This window comes from Opisthocomus hoazin, chromosome 2, assembly GCF_030867145.1.
Source record: "Opisthocomus hoazin isolate bOpiHoa1 chromosome 2, bOpiHoa1.hap1, whole genome shotgun sequence".
NCBI classification, from domain to species: domain Eukaryota; kingdom Metazoa; phylum Chordata; class Aves; order Opisthocomiformes; family Opisthocomidae; genus Opisthocomus; species Opisthocomus hoazin.
The window spans coordinates 54,507,245-54,525,181 of NC_134415.1; the positions used below are offsets into that span (position 1 = coordinate 54,507,245).

The window sequence follows — 17,937 nt, forward strand, 5'->3', positions numbered from 1 at the left end:
TGGTCAGTTATTCTAAGCATAAGGAAATGCTATGAGTAGTTGAAGCAGAAAACACAGTGGATCTTGATGAAGAATGAAGCATGGGGGGGAAAAGAGGTGGAGTGAATAGTCATGGAGTTTGGTTTTAAACCTGATCCTGTGATCTCTTAGTCACGTGAATGGATGTTTGTTGACTTGCTCCCTAGACAGACATTTGAGGTTTGAGTCTTTTATATCCAAAGGAAAGCTGTTATTAAATAGTGTCGCTGTCTGTTTTTGATGCTCTGGCTGGCCTCTTTCTCCTGATTTGTTTTAAGGAGTGTTTGATAGAAGAGAGCTTCTTGGCAGCTCTCTGATCTTAATAGCTTCTGAGAAAATGCATTGATTGGCCCCTGTGTTTTCAAAAGATTGCTGTAGTTTTCAGTCATTCTCTATAAGGAAATCTGAGTAATTTATTAAACCAGTATCATAGATTAAGAATTAAAGACCTGATTCTTTTATCACTGAAACTGGTGTTACGTTGATGTTACCCATGAGGAATTTCCATAAGACAAAAAGCAAGTGGAAGAAGTTCCTATGAACTCTTAAAAATCAAGCATCTAGACCTCTTCCATGAGCTCAGAATTGATTCTTGAAAATAAATTTCTTTTTTTTGTTGTTGTTGCTTGTACCAAGAATAAACTGCAGTTCTTGGAGTTTGGGTAAGGAAAACAGTCCAAAAAGTATCCTGTTCAAAAAATCTTACAAGAATGAGCTTATGCCTGAGAACATTTAACTAGCACTCTGTATACAATGTTTGGGTTGCAAATTTTATAAGGAAAGCAGCTTGCATTTAGCCAGAAGAGAAAATTAATCTGTCCGGTCTCCTTACTTTTCAGAAAAGCAAAATTTAAGCAGTGGCTCTGGTTTCGTGTTCCTTGTACACTCAGGTTAGGTGAGATGCATTTAGGTGGTGCTGCTTAAGTAGGTTCAGTTTGCCTTTACAACATGTCTCAGGAGCTTTACAGAATTGAAATTTGGTGACTGAGGTGTGAAAGCGAGGAATAAATTACTTTCAAACATTCCATTTTGGCTTCATAAAGCTGTAAGACAGTAACTATGTTTTATCAGGGTCGCCTCACCTTTTTTTTGTTTTTAATTCTGTGAAGTTTTGTTTTAAAGACGCGGTGTGAGGTAAATGATTCACATAAACAGAACATTTCAATAGAGTGTGACTGCTATGGCAGTGGAAGAAAAAAATAAATTGTTGGGCTAACGTGGTGAGTTCCTCCTTGTCACAACATCTGTCTGTCAGCTACTCACTACCATAGATTTCTGTGGATTGTATCAAACAGCGACTTTTCAGGTCTCCACTGTAAGTAGAGAGTGCTTTAATCTTATTTTATGTAAGTGTTGTTTTTTATCCGGTCTCTTCCATTAGATGAGAGTGATTCTGCGGGATGGAGTTAAACAGGCCAGCTAGCACAGAAACCTTTTGATCACTTTTACCCAAGGACGGTGGGATAAAGCCAGTCGCCAGGGTTTCGGGCACTGCAGAGGCTTTTTAACCACCCGCTTGTAAGTAACTGGTTGCTCGCATTCTGACTGTTTTAAAGAAGGGATCTGCTACTTGATGGAGCACAGTAGTCTGCATTAGGGAAGTGAAATCTTGTGTCTTTCGCTGTAAACTTATTGCAAACTTGGGTTTGCTGCCTTTTTTTTTTTTAAGTATTTGGCTGAGTCTTCAGAGAGTGCAGTGGAGGGGCTGGGGCGTGAAGCACTGCAATGGTTCCTACTGGACAGCATTTCTCATTCTGCTTAGCCTTCAACAGAAACAAAGCCTTTGGTCAAAGCCCATGCTAATAAATTGTCTGTCACCCTCAGAAATGTGTCTTGAATAGAATGCCTATTTAAAGCTGGAAAAGGTTTTTGCAAGTGTCGTGACAGTAGTTACTACAATGAACAGAGGCCTGTTCTGCCATTCAGAGTCACAGATGGTGTCTGCTTTGGTACTGAATAATACAGCGAAATAAAGGGAACGAAGTCTGTGATACACAAAAGGCACGTTTTATCTGCTGATAATAGGCTTGGGACTGCCATAATCTCTTTATATAAATTATACAACAATACAGACTCTCTTTCTTAAATTTTTCTTCATCTCCTTTGCAGTTGAAAACCTGTCAAAGTAACTTCCTATCGCTTTGCAGCAGTTCTTGTGTGTGCTCTTTGCTGTGGTAAGCATAGTCAGCAAGGGCAGTGAAACAAATGTTCCAGAACACTGATCTAGACTCAGTACCTCACATAATGGGGTCTCATATAAACTACAAGAATAGGCATAAAGTTTTTTTTCATTAGTTGATGCTGACAGCTGCTGTCTTGTTATTGCCTATGACTGGCACATTCAGAAAGACTGTCTCAGGGCTTCTTCCCTGGGCAAGCTCTGCTACGCCTCGGAGGGAGAAACAGTGTAGAAATGGAACAGGATGGCAGCCCCTCCTGATTAACTGTCTTGAAAATACTGGGCTGTTGTTTACTGAGAGATCATGTCTTTGTATATTGTCTCCTAACAAATCAGACTAGCAGTGGTGGCAGTGATGGTGGGGGGCAGTCAACGTGCTCTGTGTAGGCCAGAATACTTGGCAGAGGACAGTTCCTCCGAATGCTCAGCTGCTAAGGCTGGACTGGTCCTTTCCAGCGTTATACAAACGTTTCTTAAGTAACCTAAGAGTTGATTTTTCTGGAGATGCTGCTGGGTCATAGGTTAGTACTGTTATTGATGTTTCCTTTCTGGGCTTATGGAGCATAACTGACACAGTTACAGTGTCAAGGAATAATTGAACAAATTGCATGTATTGTGCATAGTCAAGCTTTTATTCTCTTGCTGAAATCAACTAATGTTTGAATGTGACGAGGGAACAAGCCAATAAAGCTAGAATTAAGGGGCTGCTGCCTCTTGGTTGGGGAGCATGGCTGGCATAGCCATATAGAGGAATGCACAACTTCTAACATAAAACTCAAAGTGTTTACTTTGGAGCTGCTCTTGGAGACAGCAGAGATCACAGTGTATGTCTTATGAGGTACAGACAAATCAATTAAAAATTTAAGTGGATTATTTTGCTTGTATTTTATCAGTGAAGACCTGATAGAGCAGTATTGTAGTCCATGGAATGGAGTCATGTGCTCATGGGTTTTGCAGAATTAGGACTGAAATGTGAAAATTTGTTTCCAAAACTAAATGTACATTGATTCAGAAATATGATATTCTCTTCCCATGCTTATTTTTGCAAATATTGTCATCAGACCTTTTGCTACAATAGAACTAACTTTTGTGTTAGTGTATTTAGTGTGTTTAAGTGTAAAACAGGAAGATTGTATTAACAATCTGTTCATAGAAATAAATGCACTCAGTAACCGCTGATGCTATTTCGTTTTGCAGGTTGTCTTCTGAATTTTGGGTCTGAAGGTACCCTCGTGCTTTCTCAGCAAATCATGGACATCGTTGGCTTTCTGAAGTCTCAATTCATTTGCCACCTTCTGATCTGCTACATATTTATAGCGTCAGGACTGATCATTAACTTCATTCAACTCTTTACACTTGTACTTTGGCCAATCAACAAGCAACTGTTCAGGAGGATCAACTGCAGGCTGGCTTACTGCATTTCAAGCCGTAAGATTTCATTTTTTTTTTTTTTTTTGGAAGTATTTTCATGTTTTGTCTTGAGGGCATTGGTAGAAAAGTTCTGAAACAGATTTCAAAGTAACCTCTATAAAGGTCATTACTGCTTCCTACAGCGCTTGTATTTGTGTGAAGAGGTGTATGCTTTGCTGAAATGTCCTGTTCTGCTGAAATGTTTTGCTCTTTTATACTGGAATACTTGCTTGACTCATGATGTTGAAAGGCTGCCCTCGTTTGGCTATCCACCAAGTTCCATTAAGCCAGATGAGAGAAGTTGACCAAATAATAGCTGAACTTGCTGAGATGCATTATCTATAGGCTTTCAGTGTTAACAAGTCACTTCCAATAATGCTTTCAATCTTTTTGTTATGTGTGATTTTGTTTTTGATCTTGGTTTAATTTCATATGCAAATAGTGTTCAGGACTGGGAAATAATAGTAAGAAAAGAAAAAGGCTTTGATTCCATGTCTTTCTTTCCTAAGTCAGTTGTAGACTGTGGTTTCTTTGAATAGGCATTTCAGACCTTAAGCTGCATCTGTATGTGTTCAATATATACATGTAGTTATAATGTAGAATACAGCAGGTAGCCTGTAAGCATTGAAAGAAGCAGGAGTTGCAATTATGTTTATTTTCTGGGGGAGATGGGAGCCTAAGTTCAGGGTATTACTTGTAGAAAGGCCCAGACCCTTGTAACTGCTGGGAGACGTGACAATTCACTGAGACTTGACTACAAGAGGTAATTCCAGGGGAATGAGTGAGACCTGTATCCATTAATTTCCTCTTTGTTAGTAAGAGGTTGGGTAGAATCTCCACCTGTCAACAGTGGCTTATCAGAGCATGTGTAGTTTTCTTGATATTGTCAGTCTGTTTATATATTTGTTTTTAAAGAGCTATGACTGCAGTTTCGGTGCTGATTTATTGTAGTGCAACTTCTGACTTCCACATAATCGGTCTCAACTTACAGCAGAGAGCATTCTCCTCAGAAGCTGTTAAAAATATGGTAGTGTGCCTGTGTTCAGTAGCTGGGAGTGTGCTGTTCAATGTGTCCACCTTCCAGAGGGATTTCCCTGGGCCTTTCTGAAACTCAGAAATACTTTTTAAAAATGAAACTGTTGCAAAGTGCATGCCTTTTGTGGCTCTCTAAAGATTATTCAAATGTGATGTCACTGTCAATGCCAAGTGAGTTATGGATGGTTTCATATTGTGGAAAACAGCCCTCCAACACAGTATTTAAGAATTGTGTTGCAGAAATGCAGCAAAATGGTTTCCTTCAGGTTACCTGTTCTGCTACTAAGAACCTGAAAAGGAAAAGCATCGTTAGTATTCATAATGAACTGCTTGAGGGAGAAACCTTTCACATTCCTTCAGTTGGAGGCCACTAGGGATTATTTATCTCTCATCAGCGTCTCTGATGTGCAACTATTCAAACCATTTTTTTGAAACATACTTTTGACTTGAATTTCAAAGCTAATTCAGCATGTATGGGCCCAAACAAATCAGAGGTGCTGTTCTATTATTTCTGTAATAAAGAGAGGATGTTCCTGCTAACAGCGTTAATTTTTGCTGTCTGTGTGTGTGTCCCTGAAGTAGTGAGTTTGCAAATAGTATTCATTTGTATGTATGAACAGTGGCATGAGTATGGCCAGGTTTTTGCCTTTTGCCTGGTAGCTTATTACAAGTTTGAAGCCATGGAATATAGAAAATACTGTACGGCTATATACAGGTATATTATTATTATTTTTCATGTGGTACCTTCTGCCCTGTTCTTCCTCATGGCTACTCAGTGCAGAAACATCAGATACCCTAGAGTCTCCAGACTGAATCCTTTAGCTGCCCTCAATCTAGTTTCATCTGTACCGGGTGTTGGTCGGCGTGTAAGAGTGAGCAATACTGCATGCTTGTCCTTGGCTGGGCAGATGGTTTTATACTCAGTGTTGTTGATCTAGACTTCAGTGTTCATGCCACTGGGAAAGGTTATTTTGTGAGACATGTGCCTAATCATGCTCAGAACAAACTAGGTTAAAGACCGTTATTTTAGCTTTACAACACAGCAAGCTGGCATTTGATGAGAGTCACCCTTATGTGAGTGATATTTGAAAAGGAGAAAATAATAGTTAATTACAAAAAGTATTTGGAAGACCTGAAGAATCCAGTAGACCAATTAATCAAGACAAATGTGTTTTTGTAGTAGCATATGTGTAAGATAATGTCTTTTGGGGGCCGTTGGTGTGTTGACTAGTAGATAACTTAAACTGGGTCTGATGAAAGTCTTGGAAACAGCCTACAGTTTGAGGCGATGAAGCTTAGCCTTGGAAAACATAGAGGCAGGCATGTGCTTTGCAGTGGTGACAAGCATCATCATGTTGCTTTGAGTGGCTGCTACAGCCTGAGTCACTAAGTCAACTAAAGAGTGAAATAGAGTGGGCGTGGTTTAACTTTAGAATGGAATGAAAGCAGCAGCTGCCTTTAAATTTTACCAGTTCATTCAGTTTCCATTTGTCAAAGGTAGAGGTAAATGACTGCATAAAATCAGGGGAGCATTTCATCTTTGATACTATGCTCTTTGGGAAAGTATTTTTACTGTATTTCAGTTAGTGGTGGAGTTTTCTTCTACCCCTTTTCTCCCTATCTGCTTTCTAAGATAGGAACATAATATTCTCACTTCTCCCCATGCAATGTCTGCTGTCATACTGCATAGAGGAAGCTAAGCTGCTCTTGTCATTAAAGACCTGTCCTCACTTCAGTTGTCCAGCTTGAGTTGGAGGTGCTTATCTGTTCACAGGAATCAAGCTAGACTAGCTAAAGTGAAAGCATTCATAGAATAATTTACGTTGGACAAGAGCCTTATGATCATTGAAGCCAACCATAAACTGAACACTGTCAAGTCCACCACTAAACCATGTCCCTAAGTGCCATATCTACACATCTCTTAAATACCTCCAGAGACAGTGACTCAACCACTTCCCTGGGTAGCCTGTTCCAGTGCTTGATAACCTTTTGGTGATGAAAGTTTTGCTAATATACAATCTAAACCACCTCTGGTGCAACGTGAGGCCGTTTCCTCTTGTTCTGTCACTTCGTACTTGGGAGAAGAGACCAACCCCCGCCTCACTACAACCTCCTTTTGGGTAATTGTAGAGATCAATAAGGTCTCCCCTCAGCCTCCTTTCTCCCAGACCGAACAACCCCAGTCCCCTCTGCTGCTCCTCTGAAGACTTGTGCTCTAGACCAGCTTCATACCATGAAATGGCTGTATGAAGTAACTGTGGTAGCTGACGTCATGTAGCTGTGTAAGCTGCTACTTCTCTACTATGAGTATGGCAACAGCACTGCAGCTTCTCACCGTAACTGCTGATAACCAAGCAAGCTGAAGCCAAAGACTTCAAACTTCCCTTCATCAGTGCAAATTGGAGAAGAGGTAGAAACCTGATTTCCAGTTTGAATTTACAGTGGAAATAATTACCTAGAGCAACAGCTTGCTTTTAATGGAGCAGACCAGATGTAATGGCACACACCAAGTTACCTTCAATAATTGTTGTTGAGAAGTTGTTGTCTTCAAACCTATTATGAATCCTGGGTTGGCCACATAGGGTGAGTTTAGCTTCTGTGCTGACCTGCTTCATTATGTATTACCATTGGGGAGAACTTTCTACTCACATTTTTGCAAAAAAAATGGTTTCTGATAAACTGCCAATTTTTCTGCTGTGGCTTTTTATGAAATTTGAATTGGATAAATGTTCTTTAATTGCAGATGGGAAGCCTTGTTCAGCTTGAGTCTCCTGCTCTCCAAAGGGTGTGTTAGCCATTTGCCAGGTTGCAGTTTGGGTTGCTTTTATATCTCCAAGATACTTTTCATGTTTTACTATGACTAAACTCTTCCTGTTTGATCCTATTATCCCATTTGAGAAATATCTACAAGGTAATGGTTAGTTCTAGTCTTCCTTCCTCTGTATGTCTCAACCTTCACTGAAGAATGTTAGTTCCAGAGAGTGGACATTAAACTTGAGAAGAACAGGCTTTTGTCTGTGTTGATCTTGAAATGAGCTGAAAGACTAGTAAGGGTTACGCATCCTCTGTTGTGTTTTAAGTTTATAAAAACAAAACAGAAAAACCCAAAGCCTTTGGGCTTCTAACTTTCAGAAGATATTTTCTGACTCCAGATATACGTTCACTGACTGATTCAACTGCCTGTTAATCCCTGTTTTGTAAAATTACAACCCTGATAAACTCTCCCTAATACTGAACAGCATAGAGTGCACCTTTAGCAAGGAAACTGAACACTGCAAACCTTGACAAGGTGGTAACAATAAAAATTTTTAAAATAAGTGTGCTTGGAACGTAGCATTAAAACAGAGATTGGGCAAGAAATCAGTCTTAGTTTTTATTTTTAAATAACTTAGGGACATCTTGTCCTCAGTCTCTTTTTCTAAAAGACTGAGAGCCAGGATGTATGCCAAAGAAGGAAGCACTTAGTGTGGAATACATCACAGTTCTCATGGATGTCGTTTTTGTGCCTGAATTGGAAGAAGTGGGAACACATCTTCCCCCTCCCCCTCATGTGAGGACATCAAACCACCACAAAGGGTATGCACGGCTTTTCTGCACTAGCTTGTAAAGTTGGCCAAACACATAGGGGGAACAGGTTGTCGTGGGTGTTAGTGCCATGTGTGCACATGGCTCCGTAGCTTGCTGGGCAGTGGGAAAGCAGTTTGCACTTCCAGAACTGGTTTGTGTTTGGTAGGCTGCTGCAGTGCTACCCCAGGATGAGCAGGGTGTGCTGGGCTCCTGCGGGCTGTTTGGGACTCTGACACATGCTGAGTCTATGGGAATGGGACATACGCATACAGGACAAATGGCTTCTTTAGTGGTGCTGGGTGTATTTACTCAAGAAGCTATTTCCCTGTGCGTGGAGCAGTGGTTGATAACTTGTCCTCTTGCTGCCACTAAGTTGGGGGGAAATTCGCTTCTTGTGCTGAGATCCACCTTGTGCTCTCAGGGTGAGTGGCAAACTGGCCTCCGGCTGACTTGCTGCACCAGGTGAACTTTGCATAAACAAAAGATCTGTCAACAATGGCACAGTGTGTGGACAGATGCCCAAGGGCTTTAAAAGCAGTTGACTTGGCTTCTAATCTGCCTTCATAAATAAATTATAGCAGTACTAATACCTATTCTTGTACTATGAAAGGGGCATTATTACGCCTCTGGGTAGAGTTACATTATGTGGGCTGCAGTTTGTAAATCCCTCTGAGGCGAAGGCCCTTCTTTGCATGGAAAGAAGCACCCTGATGCCTGCTCATTGACTGCAGCAAAACCAAGATGGAAACCTATTCTTGTTATGACGGAGCCTTCTAGAAACAAAACCAGAGGAAACTGAAAACTGCTTGAAGTTCGCTATCATGGCTGGCTCTTACAAGACAGTAAAGCTAATTGCTTCCATGTGCAACTATAGGCTTTGCAATGTGAGAACTGGGCTTCCAAATACGGCTCTATGGTAGTAGGTGCCATGTTAATCCTCAGGATTATTTTGTTTCCCTGCATGTAACCCGCTGCTCACTTGGAGTTCAGAGGAGCCCTTGGCTATTTTGCTTGCTGCTCATACCAAGGTGTTGTTGGGGGAAAGAGAATTCTCTTCTCTGGTGCAGTCGAGTAAGTGAGAAGCAAGAGGGCCACAGAGAGTCAGGGCTTTCTTCTTCCTGCACTTCCCTCTGCTGCTGTCTTACACAGCAGAGGAAACAGTCTGCTGTTGTTCAAAGTATGCCACAGTGTCCTTAATATAGTCCTGTAGTGTTTTACTTATAAAGCAAACAGAGTTAAGCTCATCAACGTAGATCTAGAAAGGAGCTTTCATAGCACTTAGGACTGCTTTCTTAGCTTGTTTGCAGAGTTGTTTTGAGTAATGTGTTCAAAATGATCTATCTGGACTTCTGTAAAGCCTTTGACATGGTCCCCCACAACATCCTTCTCTCTAAATTGGAAAGATATGGATTTGATGGGTGAACTGTTTGGTGGATAAGGAATTGGTTGGAATGTCGCAGCCATAGGGTAGTGGTCAACGACTTGATGTCCAAATGGACGCCAGTGACAAGTGGTGTCCCTCAGGGGTCCGCACTGGGACAAAGACTTAGCGAGATGGAGTGCACCCTCAGCAAGTCTGCAGATGACACCAAGCTGAATGGTGCAGTTGACATGCCAGAAGGACGGGATGCCATCCAGAGGGACCTGGACAAGCTTGAGAAGTGGGTCTGTGTGAACCTCGTGAGGTTCAACAAGGCCAAGTGCAAGGTCCTGCGTCTGGGATGGGGCAACCCCCGCTATCAATACAGGCTGGGGGATGAAGGGATTGAGAGCAGCCCTGCCGAGAAGGACTTGGGGGTACTGGTGGGTGAAAAGCTGGACACGAGCCAGCAATGTGCGCTGGCAGCCCAGGCGGCCAACTGTATCCTGGGCTGCATCAAGAGAAGCGTGGCCAGCGGGTCGAGGGAGGTGATTCTGCCCCACTGCTTTATTGTGGCCTTCTTGTACTTAAAGGGGTCTTATAGGAAAGGTGGGGAAAATCTTTTTAGCAGGGCCTGTTGTGACAGGACAAGGAGTAATGGTTTTAAACTAAGGGAGGGTAGATTTAGACTAGATATGAGGAAGAATTTTTTTACAGTGTGGGTGGTGAAACACTGGCACAGGTTGCCCAGAGAGGTAGTGGAGGCCCCATCGCTAGAAACATTCAAGGCCAGGTTGAATGGGGCTCTGAGCAACCTGATCCAGTTGAAGATGTCCCTGCTCACTGCAGAGGGGTTGGACTAGATGACCTTTAAAGGTCCCTTCCAACCCAAAACATTCCATGATTCTGTGAAAATTACATTTTCTCAAGTGCTGCTTGTCCATATGAGCCTTTGTTATCTTGATTCACATCCGTACGAAGCTACTGGTAAAGACTATGGAAAGTTTGCAAAAAATAATGAGGCAAAATTGGATGCCAGATTTGATAGTCATGCAACCTTTGGAGAGCTAAACCATCACCTTAGCCTTCTTGTTTTCCCTCAAGCCACGCCATGAGGATGACTGTAGAAATAGTGTACTACGGAAATGCCCATGGTAGTTTTCATCTAGATATACTCTGTTACTGGGGGCAGGATAGTTACCGTATCATGGAGATCTGAGTAGGCAGGTGCCCAAGTTCCTACCCGGGCAGTGGGGTGTTTGTTGCAGCCTGCATTGAGTTCCGTGCTGCTGTGGCTATTTTAATCTCAGCACTTGGGCTACCTTGGGTATCTCTAGACAAACTGTTGCCATACCTCTTTTCTGTGTTAGGTTTCTTCCCACGTTCCCTGCAAATCTGAAGTAGGGGTTTACATGTCAGACTGGGGGGCTGACATCCTTGTAAGTTCTAATTGTTGGCGTTGATCATTGAGCTGTGTACAGTAAGGTAGATAATTAACTTTCTCTAAAATCTACTTTTGTTAGATTGAGGAATATCACTGAATCTTTGGTTTCTTTTGCTTTCAAAAATTAAATTCATAGGGGTGTATTGTGTGTGACAGATTCATAATATAAATATAAAAGATGCTTGGAGCAGAGAAGTGTGTGTATATATATGTCATCATACGATAATGTTTAATTTCCTAGCTTGCTTTGTCTTCCCTTCCTTGTAAGTAATGTAGTAACATACTTAGCATTGCATCCTAAAAAAAGATCTAGTGAAACATGAGCATAGTGGCAGGAGTGATCTCACCGTTTGTTGCTAGCAAGGACAATAGTATCTGAGAAAGTAGTATCTGATTTACTGAAGCCATCAAAGTAAGGGCAGCAGGAGATATTCCCCTGATATAAAAATAGTATATGACAAATTATGAACTCTGTAGCTGTATATTGTTAGCTTCTAAAGCTAGACTGGCTTTTATTGTTTAAAAAAGAATCCATTAATATGAGGCGAAACTATGCTCAAATTTTAAACAGTCTGTGTATCCAAATTTTATGACTTCAAGGTTTTGTCTTTGTTTGCCCAAAACCTAATAGTAGTCAGCAGTCTTGCAAAGAACTCTCTGGATTGTGCCTTTCCTGAAAACATGTCTGTTGGTAAACAGAGTGTATCATTATTAGTTCACAAAATAATGCTGAGAGATCAGTAGATTAAATGTTTCAAGCTATGAAGTACACTGCAGCCTGTATTGCTGTGTTTTTCCAGCTCTTGCTTGCTTCATTCTGGGGTCTGAGTCTTCTTCTAGGTGCAGGGGGACAGAAAGTAGTAGACTTAGGGGTGTACGTCATAATACTGAAATATGAACCTCTTGACTCTTCAAGTGGTAGGCTGTAGAATGCCATTCATAAAATCAGTCAGGGTCCATTTTAGGGGTAGTGGGGAGATAACACCATTTTTGTTTGTGGATGTAATTTTGAAATGTTTTGTTGCTGAGTATTCTCTTGTCATATGATGGAATGTGCCCCAGTATCCTACTGCTGAGTTGTCTGAATTACTGTCCCCCAAGCCTGTGTGTGCATGACCACATATAAGCATACACAGTTTCCTTTTGTCAGGTTGTATTTGCTCTTACGGTTGATTTCGTCTTTGAAGCCTTCCAAAGGGTCCAGGTAGATCTCTACATCGCTGAAACGAGTTTTGCCCTCAACATACTAGTTTCCTTTGATTTGACAATGTAGATGTTTTGTTAGAGTAGCAGTCATCTACTCTGAAATGTCATCTACTCTAATTCTTTAACGCCTGCCTCCATCCTGCTTCCTAATACTCTCCTATACCTGTTCTGTACTTGTGGCAATGCTGCTGGTTATCTGTACAGCTCCCCACTGAGACCAAACCTTGAACTTCTCTACTTCAATTTGGAAAGACTGAAGGAGCCAATCCCTGCAGCAGATTCTCCTTTATTTTGCTGGTACAGTAAGATTACGTGTTTGTGCTCTGCATCCATCACAGCTTGAACTCCCCTTTTTCCAGATTGTGTTGGCAGAATTATATTCATCATTATGAATAAGTCCTCTGAAGTGTGTAGCAAATGCCTCCATATTTTCCCTATTACCATTAACTTGCTGTATCAACTAATAATGTTTCATTCCCTCTCATTTTATGCCACTTGCATGCATTGTTACCCAGTTTCTGTAGTGGTTCACATACTGACAGTGCGCTTTAGTGGATCAGCCAAGATTATATGCTGCTTGCAGGCATGCTGTGTGAGCATAGTGCTGTTCTTTTCATGAAGGTGTGGTTGAATGGCATCTGTGCATGACCTTTAGCAGAGTTCCTAATTCAATCTAGAAGGAATATGGTCTGTTATGACCAGCTCTTAGTTTAAGAGTAAGGGACTGCTTTCTGGGAAAATGGAAGTGAAAAAAACTTTTGATGCTGATGCTTTCTAGCCAAGACTGGTGAAGAGCTAGGGAGGCATTTAGTCTGGTCTTTAGTGAAAAGAACATCTTCATCCTGTTCACTGATATTATTTTGCTGGTGCTGGAGCCTTTGTGGAGGCTGCTTGTCTTCATTTTCCTTTTTTTTTTGGTCTCAGATTCTTGATCTGAAGAAGGATGATGGTAGTAGTCTGTAGACTGGTGAGGGGGATGGCAGGGAAGCAATAGAAGGTGAACCACATCATTCTGTTTGGCGTCTGGCATCTTACATCACAAAGTTTCTAGCACCTCTTGTTAAACATTAGATCTGTCCAGCAAGCTTTCTAGATTCCTGAACTGGGGTAAATCTGGAGTTGTTGGTATGAAAGTACTTCCATTTGACATGACGTAACACAGGAACATGATATCTAATGATCCAAGTCATAGCACAAAAAGTGAAAACGTTCATGTTTGTACAAATTTGGTACTACAGTTGTTTATTCATCAAGGGTGAATATCACAATCATAGGATGAAATTCTTCTTAAGAGACATTGCATATTTGTAGAAACTCAATTTTAGCTATAGGGCTGATTTTAATTGCTAAAATGGTACTAAATCTGAAGGATAGCCTCTAGAGCTTATGTAGCCTTCCTGCAAAGGTATAGAGAGTAGCTCATTGATCACCATCACTAGTTACAAGCAAATAGAAACTAGCAGTAATCCAGCCGTGCCTGGGGAAGAACACAACCTCCACAGGCAGGACTACTTGGGGAATTTTGAATTTTCCTGTGTTTGATCAGTGAATAGATCTACTGGTGTAACATTGAAGTGAGGTACAGTGTGTCTTGTCTCATTTGCTATTGGTTGGCTATATCTTCTACCCCCCTTCTCCCTTTTGAGCCAAGTGCACCACTGAAAGTGTATGCCTGGGTGATTCTCCCTCTTCTAAATGGCATGAAAGTCATGTAGCAGCAGGTTGTTGTGGGGCAGGTTTTTGGGCTCGTCCTTGCAATGAGGATTGTAGAATCATAGGTTTGGGTTGGAAGGGACCTTAAAGCTCATCTAGTTCCAACCCCCCCTGCCATTGACAGAGACACCTTCCACTGGACCAGATTGCTCAAAGCCCCATCCAGCCTGGCCTTCAACACTGCCAGGGAGGGGGCAGCCACAGCTTCTCTGAGCAACCTGTACCAGTGCCTCACCACCCTCGTAGTGAAGAATTTCTTTCTTCTGTCTAATCTAAATCTACCCTTTTTCAGTTTAAAGCCATTACCCATTGTCCTATCACTACACTTCCTTGTAAAAATTCCCTCTCCAGCTTTCTTGTAGGCTCCCTTCAAGTACTGGAAAACTGCTATAAGGTCTCCCCACAGCCTTCTCTTCTCCAGGCTGAACAGCCCCAGCTCTCAGCCGTTCCCCACAGGGGAGGTGCTCCAGCCCTCTGATCATTTTTGTGGCCTCCTCCGGACCGACTCCAACAGGTCGATGTCTTTCCTGTGCTGAGGGCTCCAGAGCTGGATGCAGGACTCTGGGTGAGCTCTCACAAGAGCTGAGTAGAGGGGCAGAATCACCTCCCTTGACCTGTTGGACGTGCTTCTCTTGATGCAGCCCAGGATACGGTTGGCCTTCTGGGCTGCAAGCACACACTTCCAGGTCATGTTGAACTTCTCGTCAACCATTACCCCCAAGTCCTTCTCAGGGCTGCCCTCAATCCATTGTCCTCCCAGCATATATTTGTGCTTGGGATTGCTCTGACCCATGTACAGGACCTTGCAAGTGTCCTTGTTGAACTTCATGAGGTTCAGGCCCACCTCTCAAGCCTGTCAAGGTCCCTCTGGATGACATCCCTTCCCTCTAGTGTGTTGACCGCACTGCACAGCTTGGTGTTGTCGGCAAACTTGCTGAGGGTGATTCAAAGATCTGGTAGGAAAAACCTAACAGTACAATGTATACTGTTAAGCAGGTATTCTTTATTGAGGCGCCGGGCACACGGGGGATTTCTCCTCCAAACGTGCTCGCGAGACGCCCTGTTGCTTCAGGTTAAATACAATCACACATGTGAATATTCATTATATTTCTAATAACTAATTAGCATATGTAAATATCTTTCATGCATGTCTGTTAGCATCTTTGGGTGGTCTTCGGAGGTCCCAAGATGAAGGCCCATCCTCTTCATCACGCTGTTCACTGATTGACATTTGTTTCTGCACAAACTCAGTTCTAGGATCACGTATATCACGTCCTTCAGGTTGTTTGGCTCTAGGCTTGTTGGTCTCTTGGTGCCTCCTTATCTCTGTAGCTTGGCGCATTTGCCCTCCCAAGGGTGAGGTGTCTGGAGTAGAATTATTTAGGAGTCTCTTTTATCCCACAATTATCCCAATTATTTCCTGAGAACCAAGACCACTTTTGTTTCACTTAATTGTTTTGTCTAATGACTAAGTGGTAGCTTGTGCCCATGTCCTTCCACTACATTCATTAATGAGAAAACAGGGATTAGTGTAACAGTTACATCGTTAGATCACTGTGCATGCAGAAATAGAAGTTACAGTACTAAAGACTACTAAAAACTAGAAAATATTAAGGCTTTTTTATAGTTTCACATTTCTTACAATCCCCTCTATCAAGGGTGCACTCGATGCCACTGACCATGTTGCCGACAAAGATGTTAAACAGCACCGGTCCCAGTACTGGTCCCCGAGAAATGCCACTTGTCACTGGTCTCTACTTGGACATTGAGCCATTGACCACGAGTCTTTGAGTGGATTTCAGCACCTGGTCCAGTGAAAGTATCCAGTGTCTAACTAGCTTTTTGCAGGAGTATTTCCAAACTGGTAGGAAGCAGTATTTCCTTTCAGCAGGTACTTGAGGTCTTGCAATGTGACACATGAGATGAAAGAGTTTTTGAGGGCACGTACTTGGTACTCCTCTATGGCTAGGTGGTTATTTCCTGTGACTTGTTTGCAACATTCAGGTTAAGGCTTCTTGCTTGAGGGTTATGTTGTTTTCTCGCATTTGGAGACTGTTGCAAGGTAGCAGGGTCTCGTTGATCGATCTAAATGTACGTTGCTGAATTTCTTACATCCATCTTGGCATAGTCTGTGTTTAAACATATTTCTTCCAACACTGTGTTCAGAAGTAGGAATCCTTTAACTCTGGATAAGAAACTAGATGGAAATGTGTGCAAAAAACCAATTTTTTCATCTGCTTGGTTTTGGGGAGGCAGTTACCCTTCTGCCAGAGCCATTCTGGTCCTTGCTGAAATAATGTTCAAAACAAAAGAAGGAACCACAAAGGCACAGAGTTAAAAGAGATTGTAGTGCAGTTGTTTGTGGGTAGATTGTTTTGCTGTTCTATTAGCCCACTTTTAGTAGTATTTTACATCTGTGTGCTTTTTCTGTACTCAAGCAAATTGCATTGGAGTGTCAATAACTAACATTTCCTTTCTCTCATGGTGTTAAAGAAATGGGAAGTACACTTCAGTCTGATTATTCTTCCATTCACTTAACTGTGTTTCTAAGTTGAATCTCCAGTATATTGCATCTCTGGCTGTGGGGTTTTCTTTGAAAGTTAAAAAACAAGTGAGCTTACCTGTGAGGGTTTTTCCATTTAACATAAATTTCTTACTGCTCATTGGTACTCACATGGCTCTGTTAAAAAAATCCAGGAATCAGTATGTACTGCTAATGAAAGATTTGGATGAATGAATGTATCTGCTGCTTGTGTTATGAGGAAATATAGAGAGTGATTGTACAAACTTAATTTCTCGCCATCACTTCTAAAGAAGCTTACCCTTGGTTTCTGGGAAAGTGTGGGAGATCTGCAGCTGTGAGGCTTTTGACAGAGGCTCTCATTAATATAGCTTTGCTGCTGTAAAGGAGCTCCTTTCCTGTACCACCCTTGAATGCTGTGGAGAGTCTTTCATTGGATTTAAAATTTTTTTTCTTTAAGCAAACAAACTCGTACCGTTCTCTGACATTTTACAGCCTTTTTCCCTAGCTCACATGGTGTCTCATCTAAAGATGTGCAATGTGCTAATACTCTGTAGTTTGCTGAGGACTCTATATTGGCAAACTAGCTATAGAGAACTAAAGATCTGTTACTTCCTTCAAACTCAAACCATTTATCTGTAAGGCCTATGTGATAAGAGTTTTGTAATGCTATTCTTTGTACAAAGGCAAAAGTTGGGAGGGGAATGTTAACCTTGCAGTATTCAGAGAAGTGCTTTCATTGGCTGGATTGGGTTGTATTTTCAGAAATTGAATGCAAACCTATCTCAGCTGAATTTTTATCAATGAGTTGTCCTACCCACAAAAATGTATCAATTAAAGTTTTATTGTTTGAACATGTGTTGCTTATTGTGCTCATAACAAAGGAGGAAGATGCACAGGGAAAATAGCTGATGTACCTCTTTAGTTTCCAGACATTCTTAGTCTATCTAGAGTTTAAAATTGAGACCACAGTACATTTTCCTTTGAGTGTGACACTGTATTTTCAGTATTTTTTTATATGCTGAGAGTACAGAAAATTTCAGGTTGGACTGAAGCTTACCATGTAATTTGTCTTCCTTGTGTCTTTATAGGCTCTGACTCGGTGCTAGAAATATGCATTAATTCGTGCCTAAAATTCAAGGTTTCCTGAAAGGTGATTTAAATTTCCTTAGTTGTGTGGCGATAGCTTGTAGCTTCCTGTAGGTGCATGCAGTCTTCAAGTGAGAATTAGAAAGGCTGGAATGGCAGATCCATGAGACTTTGAGATACAGACTTTATTCTGATAAGAAGTGATAGATTTCTTCATGTGGAAAGCAAATAGTGGTTGATAAATAGACCTTTAAGTGCAGGTGAGCAGAGGAGCAGACGATGTCCCAGGAGCATCCCAAGCTGTGTGGGTTACACTGTTGACTTAGTGACTTAACAGGGAAGACAGGACCTGATAATGTGCTGCTGCTGAGCGTATGAGCCATGTAAGTCAGTCT

At 41.6% G+C, this 17,937-nt stretch overlaps 1 protein-coding gene across 6 annotated transcripts in view; it reads left to right on the forward strand.

Annotated features, from left to right (window-relative positions):
* The window catches only part of AGPAT4 (1-acylglycerol-3-phosphate O-acyltransferase 4), an 84,477-nt gene that overhangs the window by 11,561 nt on the left and 54,979 nt on the right, over positions 1-17,937 (forward strand). For 5 of the 6 annotated variants that reach the window (XR_012763147.1, XM_075413701.1, XM_075413705.1 and 2 more), the window contains exon 2: positions 3,395-3,625. Coding sequence is in view for 5 of the 6 variants with exons in the window: in XM_075413701.1 (XP_075269816.1) it covers positions 3,448-3,625 (178 nt within the window). In the remaining variant the exon portion in view is untranslated. Of the gene's footprint in view, positions 1-1,399; positions 1,537-3,394; positions 3,626-17,937 lie in introns of all 6 variants that reach the window. The other variant, XM_075413702.1, reaches the window with a different exon arrangement.